General features: G+C 62.1%; 3 protein-coding genes across 4 annotated transcripts; 2 read left to right on the forward strand and 1 right to left on the reverse strand.

Annotated features, from left to right (window-relative positions):
* Window positions 1–3,829: 3,829 nt before the first annotated feature.
* EFS (embryonal Fyn-associated substrate) lies at window positions 3,830–9,192 on the forward strand. Its single transcript, XM_038369019.2, has 6 exons — window positions 3,830–5,963; window positions 6,380–6,679; window positions 6,871–6,969; window positions 7,069–7,632; window positions 8,279–8,383; window positions 8,661–9,192. The coding sequence occupies exons 1-6, from the start codon at window positions 5,958–5,960 to the stop codon at window positions 9,072–9,074; spliced, it is 1,488 nt and encodes a 495-aa protein (XP_038224947.1). The 5' UTR covers window positions 3,830–5,957; the 3' UTR covers window positions 9,075–9,192.
* Window positions 9,193–11,860: 2,668 nt separating this feature from the next.
* Window positions 11,861–15,240, reverse strand: LOC119841979 (polyadenylate-binding protein 2). Of its 2 annotated transcripts, XM_043496222.1 has the most exons (8): window positions 15,082–15,217; window positions 14,699–14,813; window positions 13,717–13,784; window positions 13,531–13,637; window positions 13,300–13,387; window positions 12,877–13,028; window positions 12,506–12,529; window positions 11,968–12,081 (listed from the first exon to the last, which is right to left on the reverse strand). In XM_043496222.1, the coding sequence occupies exons 2-8, from the start codon at window positions 14,778–14,780 to the stop codon at window positions 12,072–12,074; spliced, it is 531 nt and encodes a 176-aa protein (XP_043352157.1). In that variant the 5' UTR covers window positions 14,781–14,813; window positions 15,082–15,217; the 3' UTR covers window positions 11,968–12,071. The 2 variants fall into 2 exon arrangements, with proteins under 2 accessions (XP_038225767.1, XP_043352157.1); XM_038369839.2 differs by having other exon boundaries at window positions 11,861–12,529; window positions 15,082–15,240.
* A 3,836-nt stretch (window positions 15,241–19,076) lies between these two features.
* Window positions 19,077–20,172, forward strand: PPP1R3E (protein phosphatase 1 regulatory subunit 3E). Its single transcript, XM_038369978.2, has 2 exons — window positions 19,077–19,493; window positions 19,714–20,172. The coding sequence occupies exons 1-2, from the start codon at window positions 19,077–19,079 to the stop codon at window positions 20,170–20,172; spliced, it is 876 nt and encodes a 291-aa protein (XP_038225906.1).
* The last annotated feature ends 676 nt before the right edge of the window (window positions 20,173–20,848 follow it).

Genomic DNA, 20,848 nt, shown 5'->3' on the forward strand with positions numbered 1-20,848 from the left:
GCAGGGCTGGGCTGGCAAGGGGCTGTGGGTTGGGAGTGAGGGGCACTGCCAGCGCCATCACTAGGGGTTGCCCAGCCCAGAGAGCCTGGAACGAGCTGCCCCTGTCTTCAATCACCAGGTGCTGGAGTCCTGGGCTGGCGTCGGCTTGGCCAAGGGACTCAGGGCCCAGCTCTGGTGGGAGGGGGAAGAGCCCGGCCCCAATTCTCTCTGACTGGATTGCAGCAGAAATCAGGATGTTTAATGCTCGGGGGTGGGGGGGTGTCACAATAGTGAGATCAGATGAAGAAACCTCAGCCACAGCTGGGAGAGAACCCAGGAGTCCTGGCAACCAGCCTGCCTGTACAGTGACATACCACATTAAGGGCATTAATTCAGGGCTTTCCCTGATATATTCCACCCCCAGAGACCCCCAGCCCCCTCCCCAAGTCTTCCAGCACTCCAACCCCCTCCCCGGGACTCCCAGCCCCCTCCCCAAGTCTCCCAGGCCTCCCCCGGGACCTCTAGCCCCCTCAGCCCCCTCCCTGGGACCCCCACGCCGCCCCTGGGACTGCTAGCCCCTCCTAAGGGCAGCCCACAGGTGGGGGGGGATGCTAGCCCCATGGGGGAGGGGCAGGGTCCGGTCTCCGGGGAACACAGGGATTGTTTGGGAGCAGGTTTCCGTGGGCAGGAAGATTTGCATAGGATACTGGGGAGTCACCCCGCTCGGGTGGCTCTGATCCCAAACCACAACACAGCAGTGCCCATAGCAACACAAACAGCCCAGCGCCCAGGGCAGGTCAGGAGTGAGGGGCACTGGCAGGGTGGGGGAACAGGGCTGGGCTAGCGGGGGCTGCGGGTCGGGAGTGAGGGGCACCAGCGGGGAGGGGGCAGGGCTGGGATAGCAGGGGGCTGCAGGTCGGGAGTGAGGGGCACCGGCAGGGCGGGGGGTGGGCAGGGCTGGCTGGGACTGCAGGTCGGGAGTGAGGGGCACCGGCAGGGCAGGGGGGCAGGGCTGGGCTAGCAGGGGCTGTGGGTCGGGAGCGAGGGGCATCGGCAGGGCGGGGGGTCCCAGGGCTGGGCTAGCTGGGGGCTGTGGGTCGGGAGCGAGGGGCACCAGCAGGGCGGGGGGTCCCAGGGCTGGGCTAGCCGGGGGCTGCGGGTCGGGAGTGAGGGGCACCAGCGGGGAGGGGGTAGGGCTAGGCTAGCAGGGGCTGCGGGTCGGGAGTGAGGGGCACCAGCAGGGCGGGGGGGCAGGGCTGGGCTAGCAGGGGCTGCAGGTTGGGAGTGAGGGGCATCAGCGGGGCCAGGGGGTAGGGCTGGGCTAGCAGGGGCTGCGTGTGGGGAATGAGTGGCACCAGCAGAGCTGTTGGGGGGTGGGGGGCAGAGCTGGGCTGGCAGGGGCTGCGTGTTGGGGAGAGTGAGGGGCACCGGCAGGGCTGGGGGGGCAGGGCTGGGCTGGCAGGGGGTCTGCGATTTGGGCGTTAGGGGCACCGGCAGGGCTAGGCTGGCAGGGGGGCTGCAGGTTGGGAGTGAGGGGCACTGGCAGAGCTTGGCTAGCAGGGGCTGTGGGTCAGGAGTGAGGGGCTCCGGCAGGGCGGAGGGGGGGCAGAGCTGGGCTGGCAGGGGCTGCGTGTTGGGGAGAGTGAGGGGCACCAGCAGGGCTATGGGCAGTGGGGCCAGGGCTCCAAGAAGTGGCTGGGAGTGAGGCAGTGTGATGAAGTGGGACTGTTCTTAATGTTTTCTCTGAATATGGTGGGGGTGCCTCAGTTTCCCCTATGCAGTTCTGAAGTATCTAGGCGGTGGGATAAGAGGGTGTGATTGTTGCAGAGCCCTAGAGGGCCAGTGTGATGCTGTCTGCACAGAGAATGGCCGACACCCCGTCTCCTGGCCACTGATGGCCTGGGCCCCCCCCTGCAAGGTGCCAGCTGAAGGGGTTGGAGAACACAGAGATCAGGTGGCCCAGACTAAAGGCCAGAAGAGGGGCTGGAGGGGGGTTCAGTTTGGAACTGTCTGGGGAGACAGAGGGAGCCCCAGAACCGAAGTCTGGGATCCCTAACCCCCAAGGTGGACCTGACTGAGGGGTCCTGTTGTCTGTACCTACAAGTTCTGTTTTGGGCTGTGATCCTGTCGGCTAATAAACCCTCTGTGTTACTGGCTGGCTGAGAGTCACGGGGAATCGCCGGAAGTGGGGGTGCAGGGCCCTGATTCCCCCATGCTCCAAGACAGGCAGTAAGGTGACCCCCAGCTGTGAATCCCGCCCCACTCAGGCCCAGAGATAAAGGCCTGGTTAATGTCCAATCCTGGGTGGGGAGCAGGGTCTAGTGGCTAGAGCAGGGTAGGGAGGGGGCTGGGAGCCAGGACTCCTGGGTTTCATTCACATGCCCCTGTGTGCCTCAGTTTCCATGGGGCAGTCTGTGGGGGCTCCCTGTATAGGGGCTGCTAATCATGAGGCCTGCCCCCCCATCATATTTAATAGCCCTGGACTGGGTTCACCCCTGTTCCCTTGGGTGTGGGGCTGAAGCCCCTTGCCCAAACCCTGGGGTTAACTCAGCAGCTCTCCCCACAGGTTGCTTTGTGGCTTGGAGGGGAGACACCAGGGTGAACGAGGAGGAAAGATGAGGAGCCAGGACTCCTGGGTTCTCTCCCCGGCTCTGGGAGGGGAATGGGGGCTGCTGTAGGGTGACCAGACAGCAAGTGTGAAAAATCTGGACGGGGGGGTAATAGGAGCCTATATAAGAAAAAGCCCCAAATATCGGGACTGTCCCTATAAAATCGGGACATCTGGTCACCCTAGGCTGGTGGGTCAGAGCAGGAGGGGCTGGGAGCCAGGACTCCTGGGTTCTCTTTCCTGCCTGGCCAGATGTCCCCATCCTGGCAGGGGGAGTCAGCTACCGCTGAGGGTGCTGGGGGGGGGTTGCCTCTCCCTGGCGCCCGGGCAGGTGGAGCCGCTGGGACCGGGAAGGAGGGAGGGTTAGGGATGGGGGGATGGGGGGGGTAGTAATTCAACCCCTGGCTCCCTCCCTCCTCCTCCGTCTGCCTCCGCGCCCGGCCAGCCCCGGGGGAGGGGACTCGGGTTTCCCAGCGGGGAAGAGAGAGAATGTGAAAGCGACAGAGGAGGAGAGAGACTAGCCGGGCTGGAGGAGAAGGGGGAGGCAGCAGGAAGAAAGGAGGGGGGGGAGGGAAGGAAGGAAGGAAGAAGAAGGGAGGGAGGGAGGGAAGGAAGGGGGGAGGGAGGGAAGGAAGGGGGGAGGGAAGGAAGGAAGGAAGAAGAAGGGAGGGAGGGAGGGAAGGGGCCGATCCCCCCGCCGGGGGCAGCAGCCCGTGGCCGAGCGAGCGAGCGGAGAGCTGCGGGAGAACGAGCGGGACGGGACGGGCTGCCCCGGCCGCGGCGGAAGGAGGATGAACCGGGGGAGGGAAAGTTTTCGGCCAGGCGGGGGGACAAGCGAGTGAGGGAGCCGCGCCCCGGGCCCTGGAGGGGGAAGGAGGCAACGACAGAGAAGAGCCGCTGAGCCTCTCTTGGGGCGTTTGGTTTCCTCTTTGTTTCCTTCTCTTCTTTTATCCTCCCTCCGCTCAGCCTGCTTCATTCCCCCTTCCCCTTTTCTTCTCTCCCTCCTTCCTCCCTGCTTCATTCCCCCTTCCCCTTTTCTTCTCTCCCTCCTTCCTCCCTGCTTCATTCCCCCTTCCCCGTTTCTTCTCTCCCTCCTTCCTCCCTGCTTCATTCCCCCTTCCCCTTTTCTTCTCTCCCTCCTTCCTCCCTGCTTCATTCCCCCTTCCCCTTTTCTTCTCTCCCTCCTTCCTCCCTGCTTCATTCCCCCTTCCCCTTTTCTTCTCTCCCTCCTTCCTCCCTGCTTCATTCCCCCTTCCCCTTTTCTTCTCTCCATTCCTTGTTTTTCTCTCCCTCCTTCCCCCCCTTCCCTCCCTCTCCCCAGCTCAGAGCCAGCTGCAGCCCCTCCCAGGCAAAGTACAGCCCAGGGGGCCAGCGGGCGCCCAGCCCAGAGCCCGGGTTTGGCTTCAGCTGCTGGGCAAAGCCCCTGATTATGGGGTTGGGGAAAAAGCAAACTCCCAAGAGAGCCGCTGGCTGCTGAGGTCAGAGATTTCTTGGGAACTCAAAGGGAGGAGTTTGGCTCTTTCTTTCTTTCTTTTTCTTTCTTTCTTTCTACACATTCAGCAAAAGATCTTTTCTATCTCATCCTCAAACCCCTTGCACACTATCTATCTATCCCCACCCACCCCTTCTATCTATCTCTCTATCTCTTTCTGCAAAAAAAACCTTAGTCTGGAAGGAGGCTATTTTGGGGCACACTGTATTTTTTCTGGATTTTGACCTTTGCCAATTGGTGTTTGGACGTTGTGCTCTTTTGGTTCCGGTGCCGTTTGCCATCTGGCTGGCTCGGCGCCAGTGTCATTCGTGGCATGGTGTAAAATCTGGGGTTGGAAGAGATGCCGAAGCAAATGACGGGGTTTGAATTTTGAGGTTGTGGGGGGATTATCTCAATTTTCTTGGAAGTTGCAAAAAAAATTAACTCTGTGTGTGAGAGAGCGATTGTTTTCTGCACTTTAAAGTTGCCACAGTTTTCCCTGTGGATTAAAAACATTCTGGATTTCTGCATTTGCCTAATTTCTGGAATTTTTGATACATTAATTAACAGAATTTCTCAGCAATTTCCACCCCAAGATAGCTAGCTTTGAGTAGAAAGTTTGCAACATTTCTGGACTTGTGAACATGCACCACTTCTTCTGTGGAAGGAGATTCAGGATTTAAGGACGTGGTTTTGGTGAGGGTTCTGGATTTTTTTGAGTTAGATTATTTTTTTATTTCATTGTGGGGAAAAAGACTTGTCTAGATTTGTGGGGAATTTGTGATTTTTCTGGAGATTTGAACTTGTTAAAAAAAATCTGGATTTGCAAAAACAGTATATATTGAGGGACATTTCATGGCATTTCTGGATATCCGAACTTGCAAAAAAGGGCGGAAATTTTGAGCTTTCCAAAAATCGTCTTGATTTGGGAACGTTTGCAAAAGCAGGGGTGTTGATGCTTGCAAGAATTCTGGAGTTTGGAATGAGGCCACATTTCTGGCTCCTTCGGCTCAGAAAAATGGTCTAGATTTGGGGGAAAGGTTGCAAGATTGTTTTGCAAAAAATTGTCTGGATTTTTCGCTGGCAAGATTACGCAAAGGTTTGCAAGTTTTCCTGGATTGCCCAGGTCTGCAAAACCCCAATCTTGGGTACTCTGAGCTTTGGGGAGGACCTTCTGGAAATGCCTGCCCTTTGCTTTCTGGTTGCAACTCAGTCCTGTTCTTGCAAAATAGGATTTTGTCCTAACTTGTTGAACCTCACTGCGTGCCTCACTCCACGCACCATGAAAGCAGCCAGGCCTCTCTGCATGTGTCTGTGCTCGCTGGATGTATTTTGCTGACCAAAGAAGCTGTTTGCAGAGCAGAAAAGACTTCTCAATCCTCTGGAAAATGACCGGGATTTTGCTCTTCCACGGCTGGACTTTTTGAAAAGAGTCGTGTTTGGATCCGAGGGGAAACCCAACGGATTTGCTGAGTTGGCTGGAAACTATTTAGGCCCAAAGTATTGGGCTTGTTTGTTTGGCCTCCAAAACTCATGGAAGAAAGAGTGAGGGACCTATAAGGAACTGGGACACTTTGAAATGATACTTTGACAAAAGTTTACAAGAAAATTGTGCTTCTCTCTCTATCTCTTCCTTTCTCTCTATCCCCATATGCCCCCCCATCCCCCATTCCACAGCAGAAAGAACTAAACAAATCTATAAACTCCAACGTATAATCTAGGCCTTAATTTACAGTTTAGAGGAAAGCTGTGACTGTCTTTCTTTCATTTCACACTCTTTTCTTCATCATTCATACCCTTTTCCAAATTCAATCTCCTTGCTTTCTCCTATCACCCCACCTTCTTTCCTTCCTTTTCCCATCTGTCTCTCCCAACACAAGACCCCTCCCTGGAAGCACCATGTCTGTAAGTAGATTGAAGCTTGGGGTTACAGCCTTCCCATTTTCACCCTGACCCGGAATGGGTTGGCTGGGAATTTGGGGGGGGGGGTTGTCCCTGCCACTCCAACTGGGGGAAATGAGCCCTGTACTGGAGGATACTGGTCTGCCACCAAGCAGTACTGGGAGTACTCATCCCTCTGCACACTGGCCCAGCCAGCCCTGAGGGTCCCCAACCTCTCTCCCGGCTGTCCCTGGGGGTCCCCGATCTCTCTCCCAGCCATCCCTGGGGGTCCCTGGTCTCTCTTCCAGCTGTCCCTGGGGGTCCCCGGTCTCTCTCCCAGCCGGCCCTGGGAGTCCCCGGTCTCTGTCCCAGCTGTTCCTGGGGGTTCCTGGCCTCTGTCCTGGCCGTCCCTGGGGGTTCACTGCTCCCTCTGCCCCCAGGCCCAGCTGGCCCGAGCGCTGTTTGACAACGTGGCTGAGTGCCCAGAGGAGCTCTCCTTCCGCCGGGGGGACCTGATGCTGGTGCTGCAGCCCAAGGTGCCTGGCCTGGCCGGCTGGCTCCTCTGCTCGCTGCACGGGCAGCAGGGCATCGTCCCGGCCAACCGCGTCCGCATTCTGCCTGATCCGGGGCCCCCCGACCTCTCCCTGGCGCCCCACAAGGAGAGCGCACCATCCGCCCTCTACAACCCACCCCAGGGCCAGAGGAGGAGCAGGGCAGGGCAGAAGGAAGAACAGCAGGAGGTGAGAACCCAGGCGTCCGGGATCTCCCACCGCCGCCTCCCTTCCCCCATCCAGCCAGGGAACCCAGGCTTTAGAGGTCCCCCAACACAATCACCCCTGGGGATCCCCCGTACCACTCCTCATCCCCATCACCCACAGCTCGGCCTGAGAACCCAGGTGTCTGGGCCCTGACCCCACTCTGGCACCCCCAGGTGTACGTGGTGCCCCCACCTGCCCGGCCGTGCCCGACCTCCTGTGATGATATCTACAAGGTGCCCCGTGCCGCCCGGAGAGACAGGGACCCCGGTGAGGTGAGAATGGGGGCTGGTGGGGGGAGGGGAAGGGGGCAGGGAGATGAGGGGGACCAGTGTCTGAGTCTCAATTCACCTTCTTTTCCCCCCGACCCCCAGGTCTACGACGTCCCCTGCTCCCTCCCGCGGGACGCCGCCCTCTCTGACACCTATGACACCCCCACATCCTTCCCCAAGCAGGCAGCGCCGGACGCCAACCCCTACAACGTGCCCCCCCCAGCCATGCCCCCCCTGGGACAGGAGGAGGAGGAGGAGGGATGGGAGGAAGAGCCGGCCCCCATCTACGCCACCCCATCCAACCTGCGCCGGGCGTCCGCCCTGCTCAACCTCTACGAGTCGCCTGAAGAGCTGCTGGGGGGGGAGTACGACCTGCCAGGGCCCCCCCCACCGGAGGCGGCCCTGGGGGAGCTGAGCCTGGGTGAGACGGGGGGCTTCGTCGGGCGCCCCCGGCTGCCCTCAGCCGAGAGCCTCTCGCGCCGCCCCCTGCCCGCCCTGCCCTCGCCTGGTGCCCCCCGCAAGGGCAGCATCCAGGACCGGCCCCTGCCTCCACCCCCGCCCCGGCTGGGGGGACTGGCTGGGGGGCCGGATGAGGGGGCGGGGGATGGGCACAGCGACTACGAGGGGATCCGGCTGGCAGAGGAATACGACTACGTCCACCTCAAGGTGAGCCGGGGGCGCCCCTGAGCCCAGCTCCTCGAGCCCTGACCTCTTATCCCTAACGCCAACCCGAGCCCTGACCTCTGACCCCTAACACCAACCCGAGCCCTGACCTCTGACCCCTAACACCAACCCGAGCCCGGCTGCCTGAGCCCTGACCTCTGACCCCTAACACCAACCCGAGCCCTGACCTCTGACCCCTAACACCGACCCGAGCCCTGACCTCTGACCCCTAACACCAACCCGAGCCCGGCTGCCCGAGCCCTGACCTCTGACCCTGGTCCTGACTCCAACCCAATCATGGCTACCTGATCCCTGGCCCCAATGCCAGCCTGCACCTACCTACCCGATCCCTGACCTGTGACCTCTGCTTCACCCCAGCTTTCTGTCCAATAACCTCTTACCCTAATGCCACCCTGACCTCTGACCCCGACCCCCCACCTCTGGTTCCAGGTCACTGACCTCTGACCTTGACCCCAAAGCCAACCAAGCCCCAGGGGTCCCTCACCTCTGCCTCAACCTCAGAGCCTGCCCCAAATGCCAATGGGACACTGCTTTCCCTGACCCCTCATGTCAACCCTGTCCCACAATCACTGACCTCTGACCCCAGCATCAACCCGCTGACCCCAAATCCGACCTCTACCCCCTGCAGGGGACAGACAGGCTCCAGCCCCCGGCTACAGACCGCAACCCCCCAGAGGAGGTGACCAGCCCCAGACTCCAACCAGAGACCCCCATTTTGCTGGAGAAGGAGGAGGTAGGGGTGGTCCCTTCCTGGACATCTGGGTCCCTTTCCCTGGTGGTGGATGGGGATCAAACTGTCCCGGATGTCTGGGTCCCATTTTCAGAAGGGTGGAGTCCTTCCTGGATGGTGGGTGAATGGGGGGTGTCAAGATTTCCTGAATTCCTTGGTCTCATCTCCTGGAACAGAGGGTCCCTCCCGGACTCCTGGGTCCTTCCTGCCCCCTTCTCCCCAGCCTGGGGCAGGAATGACCCCTTCTAGCACTGACACCCTCCCTCCCCTGCCCTGCCAGGTGCCTCCCAGCCCTGAGGACGCCCAACTGCTGCAGTTCTATGCGGGCCAGTGCCGGACGCACTACGCCACCCTCCTGGTGGCCACGGAGGCCCTGCTGGCCAGCGCTGGGGCCAACCAGCCGCCGGGCGTCTTCGTGCCACATGGGCGCTTTGTGCTCGTCACGGCGCACAAGCTGGTCTTCGTGGGCGACACGCTGGTGCGTCAGGCGGCCTCGGCCCCCCTGCGGGCCCGGGTGGGGGCAGCTGCCAGCGCCCTGTGCCAGGCCCTCAAGGGGGCCGTGCTGTCGGTCAAGGGGGCAGCGCTGAGCTACCCCTCGCCCCCTGCTGCCCGCCTGCTCCGGGAGCGCCTGGCCGAGCTCTCCCGGCGGGCCCAGGGCTTCACCAGCCTGCTCAGCACCCTGGCGCCCTCCTGACCCCCGGACCTTTGACACCAATGATCCTTGGGTGACCTCTGACCCCCCTCCCCAGGGTCCTCTGTGCCAACGAAACCTGTGACCTCTGACCTCCTGTCAATTAGCCCTGTGTGACCTCTGACCTTTTAACATCAAGCATCCTTGGGTGACCTCTGACCCCCCCTCCCCTGGGTCCTCTGTGCCCCTGCCACTTGGTCCTACCTGACCTCTGACCCCTGTCCATTGACCTCTGACATAGTCCCAAAGGCTCCTAGCAAATGATCCCCATGTGACCTCTGACCCCAAAAGCCCTACCCAAATCAATTGTGACCTCTGACCCCAGCCCAAGGCCCTCCCAGCTCCAATGGCCTACTGCAACCTCTGACCCCTGGCTAGTTTCCCCTACGTCATGACCCCTGGCCTTTGACCTTTAGCCTCCCATAACTGATCTCCCTCTTTCCCCTTTGCCCTCCGCCCCTCTTTGACCTGGGGGCCCCGTTACCTTCTCCCTTGACTCCACCCAAGGGCTCCCCCTCCTGGCCCCCCAACCAAAAAGCCCCTTGAGCCTTGCCCTGTGACCTCTGCCCCCAGCCTAATTCCCACCCTGCAAAGCTCTGACCCACTTCATAGGGGGCAATCTTCGTACTATCGATAGTTCAGGTCTGGACTCATGGAGGGGGATGGACCTCACCCCCCAACCCCAGGGACCCCAAAGTTGCTTGGGGGGGTCAGAGCAATGCGAAAGACTTGACTGCGGTTGGGCAGCATAAGAAGAACGCCCCCCCCGGAGATGGGACAGTAACGAGGGGGGTCAGCCAACACCAGCGTGGAGCGGAGGATCATGGGAGAATGGCCAATGCCAAGAAGCAGAGGATTACAGGAGACTGGCCAAGGCAAGAGGAAGCAGAGGAGTTTAGGTAAAGCCCAGCAAAGGGGATGGTCCCCATCCGCTGACGACTCCCCAGCCCCTGTACCCCCACTTCACAGCCCTGCCGGTGCCCCTCACTTCCAACCTACAGCCCCTCTCCAGGGAGCCCATGGGGTGACCTGTTCTCTCAGGAAAGATTTTTTCTATGTTTGTAAATAATAAATCAATGAAAAAACACAATTATCTCTGTTCCTGGGGGGGGGGGGAGCGCGTGCACAACCTTCCCCGCACCCAGCAGTCAGCCTGCCCCACCCCAGGGCCAGATCAGAAGCAGCAACCCCCTCCCCCCATATTCTATTCCCTAAGAAAGGTAGGGAGGGGACGGAGGGGCTGTTGGGGGGATTAGTTGGGAAGGGGCTATGCTGGGGGGAGGCGGGAAAGAGATCTGTGAACAGGAGGGGAGTTGGAGGCCAGGCTGTGGGCTCCAGTGGTTAGAGCAGCGGGGGTCTGGGAGCTGCGGGGAGGGGAGTGAGGTCTAGTGGTTACAGTAGGAGGGGCTGGGAGCCAGGACACCTGGGTTCTCTCCCACCTCTGGGAGGGGAGTGGGAGCTAGTGGTTGGGAGGTGGAGGGGACCCAGGTCTCCTGGGTTCTCAGCCCAGCTTGGGGAGGCACCACCCCCCCCGGCCTCACAAATAAGCGCACACTGCTAGGCCCGTCTATGGGTGTGGGCGGGCCAGGAACACACCTCCCCAGGTGACTCTGTGAACGCCACGCCAGTGTTACACCTGGACTTAGGGCAGGCCTGTGCCAGGCAATAACACGCCAGCAGGCCTGTGACACATGAGGAACATGTCAACGACACGGTCAAGAGCCCAGCACGCACACCAGCAACACACCAACTCCATGCTTGGCACATTAACTCACCCCATGCTCAGAAACGCAAGCACACACGGGCACCATGCCAGCACCACACGGGGCCCAGTCTGACAGACCAGCTGGCAAGGGGCACCCTCCAGTGGTGGGCAGTGGGATAACAGCCTCCTACTGGGGATGGCAGGGACCTGGGTTCAAATCCCAGACACCCACCACCTCTGCACTGCCCCCTCTCACCAGCCTGGCGCCCACCTCATCTCCCCTGACATCAGAGGAAGGGGGCCAGGACATCTGGGCTCCCTGGGAGGGTGGTGACGTCTAATGGTAGAGGGGGACAGCAGGCCCCCTGTCCCTGCTGTCTGCCCCCACCCCACCAGCTAAGACAATTAAGGGGATACCCCCACCCCCCTGCAACTCCCTAACCTTTACTGGGGCCTGCTATGGCCTCGGGGCCCCCCCAACCCTGCCAGACCCCCCCCATGGCAATACCCCATCATTCTCTGGGGTACCCCCAACTCCCCTTTGATCCCAAATGCTCCCAGGGATTCCCCATCCTTATCAGGACCCCCTGAGTCTCCCCAGAACCTCCAGAGACCCCCAACCATGCTGGGACCCTCCCTCTTCCATGGCATCTCTCACAGGACCCTACCACCCCCATCAGAAGAGACCCCAGAGAACCCCACCCCCTACAAACCCCCGAGACCCCCCAGCCACTGTCAAGGGCCCTTTTCACAGTGCCTGCCCCCCATGACCCTGGTCATATGACAGCCGCTCCCCAAACACTCCCCCCAACCCAAGTCACGTGATCAAGAGATGACACCCAACAGACTGGACTCAAGGGCCTAGATTTAGGACCCTCCAACCCCTCCCCCCCCCAAGGGACAGTGCAGCAAGCCAGCAGCTCAGATCCCCTCCCCCACGGGGGGGGCTGGTTATCCAGGGACCCCTTGCCCCGGGCTAAGACACACCTCAAAAACCCAGGAGTCCTGGTTCCCCACCCCTGCCACAAGAGAACCCAGGAGTCCTGTCCCCCCACAAATCACCCTTTGCCCCCTTTTCTTTCTTCCAAAAACATCTTTTATTTTTTTCCACCCTCAAAACATTTTTTTTTTTAATTTTTTTTTCTCCCCCCTGCCCTCTCCCCCCCCACCCCCCAGCCTGGAAATTAAAATAAAGGGGGCAGGGGAAAGACCCCCCCCATCCCTGCTCCGCCCCCCTCCCCCCAAATAGTTAATCTGGTCGCAAGAGCTCCGTGCGGCTCGACAATTCCTTCAGGCTAAAGCCACCTGCAAAGATAAAGACACTGAAATACGGCAGGTAACAGCCCCGGCCCGGACGGAAGGAAGGGGGCAGGGGCAGCGGAGGAGAGGAGAGAGCCGGGCAGGGGGCAGCGCCAGGGCCAGGGCCCACCCGCAGGGGGGGAATGGCGGGACAGGAACGAGACAGGGGAAGGGAGGAGTGAAGCGCCGCCCGCCCAAGGCGGAGAAGTGAGGGGCCGGGCGCAGAAAGCGGGAAGGAAGCGGGCCGCCCGCGGACGGATGGCAGGAAAAGGGGGAGCGAAGAAGGACAGAGAGGAGGAGTGCCCTGTGCTCAGCGAGCCAGCCCCCGCCCCCCGCCGCGCCCCACGGGGCTGCTGCAACACTGTCACATTCTTCTCTTTTTTTTTTTTCTTTTTCTTTCCCAAAAAACACTTTTTAGTAAGGGGAATACCATGAGGTTGCTCTCGCCCGGCCCCTGCAGAGGAGAGAAGAAGGGAACGAGTTAATAAACCAGGGGGAAGAGAGAGGAGAAGAGAAATACAACCAAAGAACCCAGGAGTCCTGGCTCCCAGCCCCTCCTGCTCTAACCACTAGCCCCCCCACACTCCCAAGCTGGGCAGAGAATCCAGGAGTCCTGGCTCCCAGCCCTCCCCCTCGGCCCTGCTCTAACCACTAACCCTCACTCCCCATCCAGAGCTGGGGATAGAACCCAAGAGTCCTGGTTCCCCAGCCCCTGCTGCTCTAATCACTAGACCCCACACCCCTCCCAGAGCCAGGAGAGAACCCAGGCATCCTGCCGGCAGCAGCCTGGCCCCCCCAGACCTGTATGAGCGTCCGCGGGGTCGGCTGCTGAATCCACTGTAGAACCGGGCCCGGGAGCTGGTGTAACCAGAACCGCGCCCTCGGTACCGGGCCCGGGGAAAGCCCCGGTCTGTGGTGCTGATGCCGGGCCGGTTGGTCCGCTTGGGGATCACCTGTGGGGGAAGAGAAGGGTCAGAGAAGCCCAAGCGGGGGGAGGGAAGGGGGTGCAGCAAGGCTCAAGGAGGAACTTGGGAGCAGGGGAGAGAAATGGGGTTCAGACCCAGACTAGAGAAGGGAAGGTGGAGCTGGGGTTCAGGGGCAGAATCTTGGGGTTCGGGGCAACAGGTGACGCTCCTGTGAGCCAGGAGAGAGCCTAGAGTTCAGGGTAGGATCTGGGCCCAATCTCGGGATTCGGGGGCCTGGGTTTTAGGCTGTGGGGCTCACCTTGATCTGTCGCCCCCTGAACAGGGATTCATCTAGCGCCATGGAGGTGCGCACAGACTCCTTGTCGGAGAACTCGATGTAGGCGAACCTGGGGGGGATCCCACATTAGACACCCCAAAAACATAGCCCCCACAAAAAGCAGCCCACAGGACCACAGCTTCTCCTTCAGCCCCTCCCTTATGATCCACACTCCTCCTCCTGCCGCCCCACGAGCCCCGAAATCTCACTCACCCCTTGGGGTGCCCACTGTATTTATCACACAGGATGGTGACGCGGTTGACAGACCCGCAGCCATGGAAGTGAGCCTCCAACTCTTCAGCCGTCGCCCCGTAATCCACCTGAAAAAGAGAGGGGGGGATGGGCTGAGAAACAGGGTCCCCTGAATCCCCCCAGCCCTTCCATGGCTCCCCCACTTACATTACCCACGTATATGGATCGAGCGTCTGCCTCCATCTTTTCCTCTAGGGACATTATGACTGGGCCAGCTGTCAAGAGAGAACAGGGGACTTAGTATGGGGGGCCTGTACCCCAAATCTCTTCCAGGGCACATTCCCTTTCCCAGAACAGAGAGGGGAAGACACCCCCCCCCCGCATTGGATTTATACCAGCATCTGCATAACTAATATGGACAGATGTATAAACAAAGATGTTTATACAGGCCCTACACAAACAACCTAAGGGGTAGCGTTTATGTAGGACCTACCTAAAAGGTTCAGAACAGCATGAGTGAAGTCGATGTTTCCATAGGTCCTATGCAAACCAGATGGTGACACTTATGTAAGTACTACACAAATAAAAATCAGAGGAGCACAATTCCCATGTGTCTCTGGGCTTTGCCATCCCTGCCGGGGTCTGAGAGTGAATGGGGGGGGGGGCAGTATTGTTTACTTAGATCCTACATATACAAACAAATAGTGTTTACATAGGCCCTACAAAAATAAAATACAGAGCAGAGTGAATCCCAAATGCCTCCTAGCTTCATTCCCCCCTGCCCCGCAATCAACAGGGTCCAAGGGGGAAAGTGATGGTTACTGTGTACATAGGTCTTACACAAATAAGATGGTGGCATTTATGTAGGTCCTACACAAACAAAATTCAGAGGGGCATAATTTGCATGTGTCTCTAGGCTTTACAATCGCCAAGGGGGTCTGAGTTTGAACGTGGATGGTGGGTGGGGGGAGTTACTGTTTATATAAGTCCTACACAAATACAATTCAGAACAGCGAGACTCCCAAATGTGTCTGGAAATCACCACCATCCACATAGTCCAAGGGGGACATTGCAGGGATGGTTCAGGGCAGTGCAGTTCACAGATGCCCCCTAACTTCACCACGTGCAGGAGGCCTGAGGTTTATGGGGGGCCAGACAGGGAGTAACAGGGGGCCCGAGGGGGTCTCACCGTTGCCTGGCGGGGGGCTCATGTTCATCTGCTTCTCCACCTCGTTCTGCAACTCTTTCAGCTTCTCCGCCTCCTCCTCCATCTCCCGCACTCGGGCTTTGATGGCCTCCAGCTCCTGGGGCACAAGAGAGGCAGATTGGGGGCCTGAGTTACCCGCCTCACTCTCCCGCTGACATATGCCACCCCCATGTCACCCTCTCCACCAACTCCCCTCATAGCTCTGTCCTGGCCCCCCAACACATCTCCATCCTACCCAGGACCCCCAACAAAGAGCCCGACACCCCAAATCTGCACCCCCTCTCATGTTTAGTCCCCCCCCGAGCCCCTGCCCCCAACCCCCAGATCTCCCCCCCCGATCCCCCCTTGTTCCCCCACCCGCTCACCGGGTCCTCGATGGCGGGGTCTCCGGGGTCCCCCTCTCCCAGCCCGGCCTCCTCCTCCAGCTCCTCGGGGGGGCGGTGGGCGCCGGGGCCCGCCCCAGGCCCGGCCCGGGGGGCGGAGGCGGAGGGGGGGGGCGGGTGCGGGGGCCCCCCCCGTGCACCGCCCCCGGCCCGACCCCCCCCGTCCAGCAGCAGCTCCCCCTCCTCCTCCTCCTCTTCCTCCTCCGCCCCCCCCGCCCGCCGCGCGCGGGGCCCCGCCCCCAGGTCCGGCCCCCCGCCCAGCCCGTTCCCGTACTGCGCGGGGGGGCCCCCGCCCGCCTCCGGCCCCTCCCCCGCCCCGCGCGCTCCCCCGCTGCCCCGCGCCGACGAGGCCATGGCGCCTGCTACTCTGCCCCGCGCTGGGCCGGCCGCTGCGCCGCGCGCCGCTCCTCATTGGCCGCCCGGGCGGGGACGGCCCCCTCGCCCCCACCCCATTGGCTAGCCCGGCGGAAGGGCTTGGAGAGAGCTCCTGATTGGCCGGCGGCCCGCCATCGCTCTATCCCATTGGCGAAGGCGCCCGCTCGTCAACGGAACTCTCCCGTGTGATTAGTCGCCCCCCGGAAGGGCCGTGCCCAAACCTCTGATTGGCCCAGTGTCGCCATCGCTCAAACTCTATTGGGGCAGAGTCCCGTCAGTCAAGAGATTGCTGCCTTCGGAGCGGCTGCCGGGCGCGAGGGGAAGGGCAGACACTCTGGACTGGCTCAGCATCATGATTCGTCACGTCCCTCCCCGTGGCTGCGGCCCTCATTGGATGAACCTGCCCTGCCTCATGGGCGGGGGGAGGGGCTCTGCCGCCCTGAGGAAGCCCCGCCCACGTCTGACCTTTTGACCCCAACGTGACCCCCTTACCCTTCCCTGCTTCACCTCCGGCAGGGGCCTGGCCCTGAGCCCGAGCCTGACCTCTGACCCCGAACTCCAACCCCTGACCCCAACCCCAATGTCTCATGACCCCACAGGTCGATAAACCAACATGGCCGCCCCTGGGCCTGAATCAGTCCCCCCCACCCCCTGGGTGCCCCTCACTCCCGACCCCTACAGCCCTCTCCTGCCCCAGCCCCGCCCCACACCCCCCGGTGCCCCTCACTCCCAACCCGCAGCCCCCTCCTGCCCAGCCCGCCCCCCCCCTGGGTGCCCCTCACTCCCGACCCGCAGCCCCCTCCTGCCCCAGCCCCGCCCCACACCACCCCGGTGCCCCTCACTCCCGACCCGCAGCCCCCTCCTGCCCCAGCCCCGCCCCACACCACCCCGGTGCCCCTCACTCCCGACCCGCAGCCCCCTCCTGCCCCAGCCCCGCCCCACACCACCCCAGTGCCCCTCACTCCCGACCCGCAGCCCTCTCCTGGCCTAGCCCCGCCCCACACCCCCCCGGTGCCCCTCACTCCCGACCCGCAGCCCCCTCCTGCCCCAGCCCCGCCCCACACCCCCCCGGTGCCCCTCACTCCCGACCCACAGCCCCCTGCCAGCCCAGCCGGTGCCCCTCACTCCCAACCCGCAGCCCCCTCCTGCCCAGCCCTGCCCCACACTCCCCCGGTGCCCTCAATCCCGACCCGCAGCCCCCTGCAGCCCAGCCGGCGCCCTCACTCCCACCCACAGCACCTCCTGCCCCAGCCCCGCCCCACACCCCTGGGTGCCCCTCACTCCCAACCCGCAGCCCCTGCCCAGCGCCCACACCCCCTGGGTGCCCCTCACTCCCAACCCGCAGCCCCTCCTGCCCCAGCCCCGCCCACACCCCGGTGCCCTCACTCCCGAACCGCAGCCCCCTACTGCCCCGCCCACCCCACCCCCGGTGCCATCACTCCGACCGCAGCCCCCTCCTGCCCAGCACGCCCCCCCCCACCCCGGTGCCCCGACCTCACCCCGAGCCCTCTCCTGGCCTAGCCCACCCCACACACTCCCACCGGTGCCCCTCACCCGACCCAGCCCCTGCCAGCCCAGCCGGTGCCCCTCACTCCCAACCCGCAGCCCCCTCCTGCCCCAGCCCCGCCCCACACTCCCCCGGTGCCCCTCACTCCCGACCCGCAGCCCCCTGCCAGCCCAGCCGGTGCCCCTCACTCCCAACCCACAGCCCCCTCCTGCCCCAGCCCCACCCCACACCCCTCCCCCGGTGCCCCTCACTCCCAACCCGCAGCCCTCTCCTGGCCCAGCCCCACCCCACACCCCTCCCCCGGTGCCCCTCACTCCCAACCCGCAGCCCCCTCCTGCCCCAGCCCTGCCCCACACTCCCCCAGTGCCCCTCACTCCCAACCCGCAGCCCCCTCCTGCCCCAGCCCCGCCCCACACACCCCCCGGTGCCCCTCACTCCCGACCCGCTGCCCCATACCAGCCCAGCCCTGCCCCCCGCCAGCTCTGCCTCCCCTCAGTCCCCCCCACACCCATTCCCTGGCTGGCTTCCTGGGATCCATTAGCTGCATCTTGTCTCATGAATTATTGATCCCAGATTGGAACATTTTAGACCCTTCACCTCTCAGGTACATGGTGTCCCCGGCTGGGCCTAGACTCCCGGACGCCTGGGTTCTGGCCAGGTTAACTCGGTTTGGAAGGAGCGACTACCCCACCCCCACCTCCTGGCCAGGGGCGGGGGGGAATGGGGAGCCCTGCGTATTGGAAGGAGGGGAGAGTGCTTGGAGGGGATGTGCCGTTTCTGAGCATTACAGTAATTGCCAAGTCAGATTTTGCGTGCACCTGGCCCAGGAGGGATGGAGGGATAGAGAAAGAAGGAGAGAGAGAGAGGGAGGGAGGAGGGGCATCTGCTGGAGAAAAGAAGGTGAAAGAGAAAGAGACAGAGAGAGCCACGGTGAAGCCCCCTCGGAGCAACAGAACGAGACAGCGCCCAGCCAGAGCAATAGAAAGACAGATCGCAAGGAGACAGAATGAACCAGCGGAGAGATCAAAGGAGGCAGTGACCAAGCGAGACAGAGCCTGGCCGGAGCAAGACAACAAGAGAGTCTGGAGGAAAGGAAAGTGGCAAGCAGAGTTATGGCAGGATAGGAGGAGCGAGAAGGAGACAGCGCAGAAGCGACAGAACGAATCAGAGCCCGGACAGAGAGAGACACTCAGAATCTCTGGAAGGGAAGAACCTGGAAGACAGATTGACGGAAAGAGAGAACAAACCAGCACCTGGCTGCAGTGATAAATTGGGACTCTCCAGAAAAAAGGAACAAGAAAGCAACGACAGAGAGATAGAAGGAGGCAGAGTCCAGAGGGAGACGTAGTCACAGAAACTCTGGAAGGGAGGAATGTGGAAGGTGGTGAGGAAGGAGTAGAATAAGCCAGCGCCCTGCCAGAGCAACAGAACGAGACACAGCCCAGACAGAGAGAGAGAAGGAGAATTTTTGAAGGGAAGAACGTGAAGATAGCGACAGAGCAACAGAACGAGTCAGGTCCAGACAGAGAAATAGACCTGGACTCTCTAGAAGAGAACAATGTGGAAGGCAGCGATGAAGTGGTAGAATGAGCTGGCGCCATAATGGAGCGATAGAATGAGACGCAGTCCAGATGAGTGATAGAAAAAGAGAGCACTTTGTTGAATCAGTAGAATGGAGAGAGAGAGCTAGGAGGACTCAAAACCCAGATAAAACAATAGAGCGAGCCAGAGCCCAGAAAGAGTGATAGAAGGAGGCCTGGACAGGGTGACAGAAGGACACAGGATCTGGACAGATGGATAGAGCTCCCGGATGGAGCAATAGAATGAGCTGGTTCCCAGACAGAGCGATAGAACGAGCCGGCACCTTGACAGACCAATAGAACGACACAGTGCCTGGACAGAGCGATAGAACGAGGCCCAGATGCAGCAATAGAACAAGGCGGTGCCCAGGGGAGCGATAGAAGAACGCAGCGCCTGCGGGGAGCGATAGAACGAGCCAGTGCCTGGGGGAGCGATAGAAGAACGCGGCGCCTGCGGGGAGCGATAGAACGAGCCGGTGCCCAGCCGGAGTGAGTTGGCCTCCACCCCGGCCCCCATGGCACGCGCTCCCCCGCCCCCCAGCGACATCCCGCGGAACCTGAGCTACATTGCGGGGCTGTACGAACGGGCGTACTACCGCACGGTCCGGCCCAGCCTGGGTGACGACTCCGACTCCGAGGCTGAGGGGCGAACCCGGGGGGCCCGGCCAAGGGGACGCCAGAGCCACACGGGTGCCAGGGGTGAACGCCGGCGCCGCAGGGCCCGATCTGCCCCGGCTGGGGGCCCCGGTGGAGGATCCCGCAGCTGCAGCCCCGGCTCCCGCAAGCGTGTGCGCTTCGCCGATGCCCTGGGGCTGGAGCTGGCCAGCGTGAGGCGCTACTGGCCGGCCGAGCTGCCCCAGGTCCCTGAGCGCGTCCACACCCAGCTCCGGCGCGACGCCCTGCGCCACTTTGCCCCGCTGCGCCCCTTCCAGGTAATGGGGGGAGCGATCGGGGGCAGGAGAGAGCCAAGGGCTGGGGAGGGCAGGGGCAGGCAGGGTGGGGGCAGGGGAGGGGATGAGAGCTGGGGGGCAGGTGCCCGCTCTGCCCCCCCAGCAGAGGACACTAGGGTCCAGGGTGGGAAACAGCGTGACATTAATTTTCTTTCTTTCTCTCCATCCTTCCACCTCCATCCCCACCCCCCGTTTTCTCCAGGACCCCCAGGACCCGCTGGCGGGGCGCCTGCTGCTGGCACCATGTTTCTGGGACCCGCTGGGGCTGCCGGACTTCGGGGCACGGCTGGGGGCACAGGGCGTGTGTCTGGAGGGGGTGCGGGCCAGGGGGCTGGGGGTGGCGGGGACCCTGCGGGTTCTCAACCTGGCCTATGAGAAGCGGGTCAGCGTCCGCTACAGCTGGGACGGCTGGGCCAGCTACCGGGAGGCCCCCGCTGCCTACGTCGGGCCCTCCACTGGCCCCCCCTCCGACCGCTTCGCTTTCTGCCTGCCCCTGCCCCCTGGGGGCACCCTGGAGTTCGCCCTGCGCTGCCACGTGGGGGGCCAGGAGCTGTGGGACAACAACGCAGGGCAGAACTACATCCTGCGGGGTGGGGGGCAGGCCGAGGGGCCCCCCAGTCCCCCGCAGGATGGAGACGGGGGCTGGATCCACTTCCTGTAGGGGGCCCCATAACCAGCCCCCACATCCTCTGCGGGGACTGAAACTCAGGACCCCAAAGCCATAGGATGGGGGGCAGGAATAGGGGTAAGACACAGGGGGTGTGGGGGAGGGGCCTGATGGGTGGAGGGGGGAGACAGGACTTCCAGGATGGGGGCGGAACTCAAACCAAAGATGCCCCCCCACATCAGGCACTGCCTCCTGCCCTCTGGGACTTGCACCCCCACCCAGGACAATGGGGGAGCCATTGCCTTATAGGGGACGCTAAATCCCACCTGACCCTGCTCCCAGCTCGCGAGGAGGGTCTGGCTGTACGGAGGGGGGCAAGGACATTGGGAGGCCATTAATCAGAGGAACTCCCTGCTGGTGGACAGTGCTGCACTCAACCTGCTGCAAGCCAGGACGGGCAAAGCCACCCGACAATCCGGGGGGGGGCCGTACCACGCTGTGTGGGCCCCTGGGGTGATCCAGGGGGGCTGTACCAGGCTGGCTGTTATGGGCCAGTTTCCCCCAAGACAGCAGCCCAGAGGGGGCAGGGAAGGTGCCACGTTCTCCATGGCACATTTGCCTGGACACCAGGGCTGCCCACATCTTGGCACCCAACCCCCCTCAGACCAGCCCCCTGCCCCCCCAGTCCTGCCGCTAGTCCCCACTCCCGACCTGCAGCCCCCTGCCCCCC

Source organism: Dermochelys coriacea, chromosome 13 (assembly GCF_009764565.3).
Source record: "Dermochelys coriacea isolate rDerCor1 chromosome 13, rDerCor1.pri.v4, whole genome shotgun sequence".
NCBI lineage: Eukaryota > Metazoa > Chordata > Testudines > Dermochelyidae > Dermochelys > Dermochelys coriacea.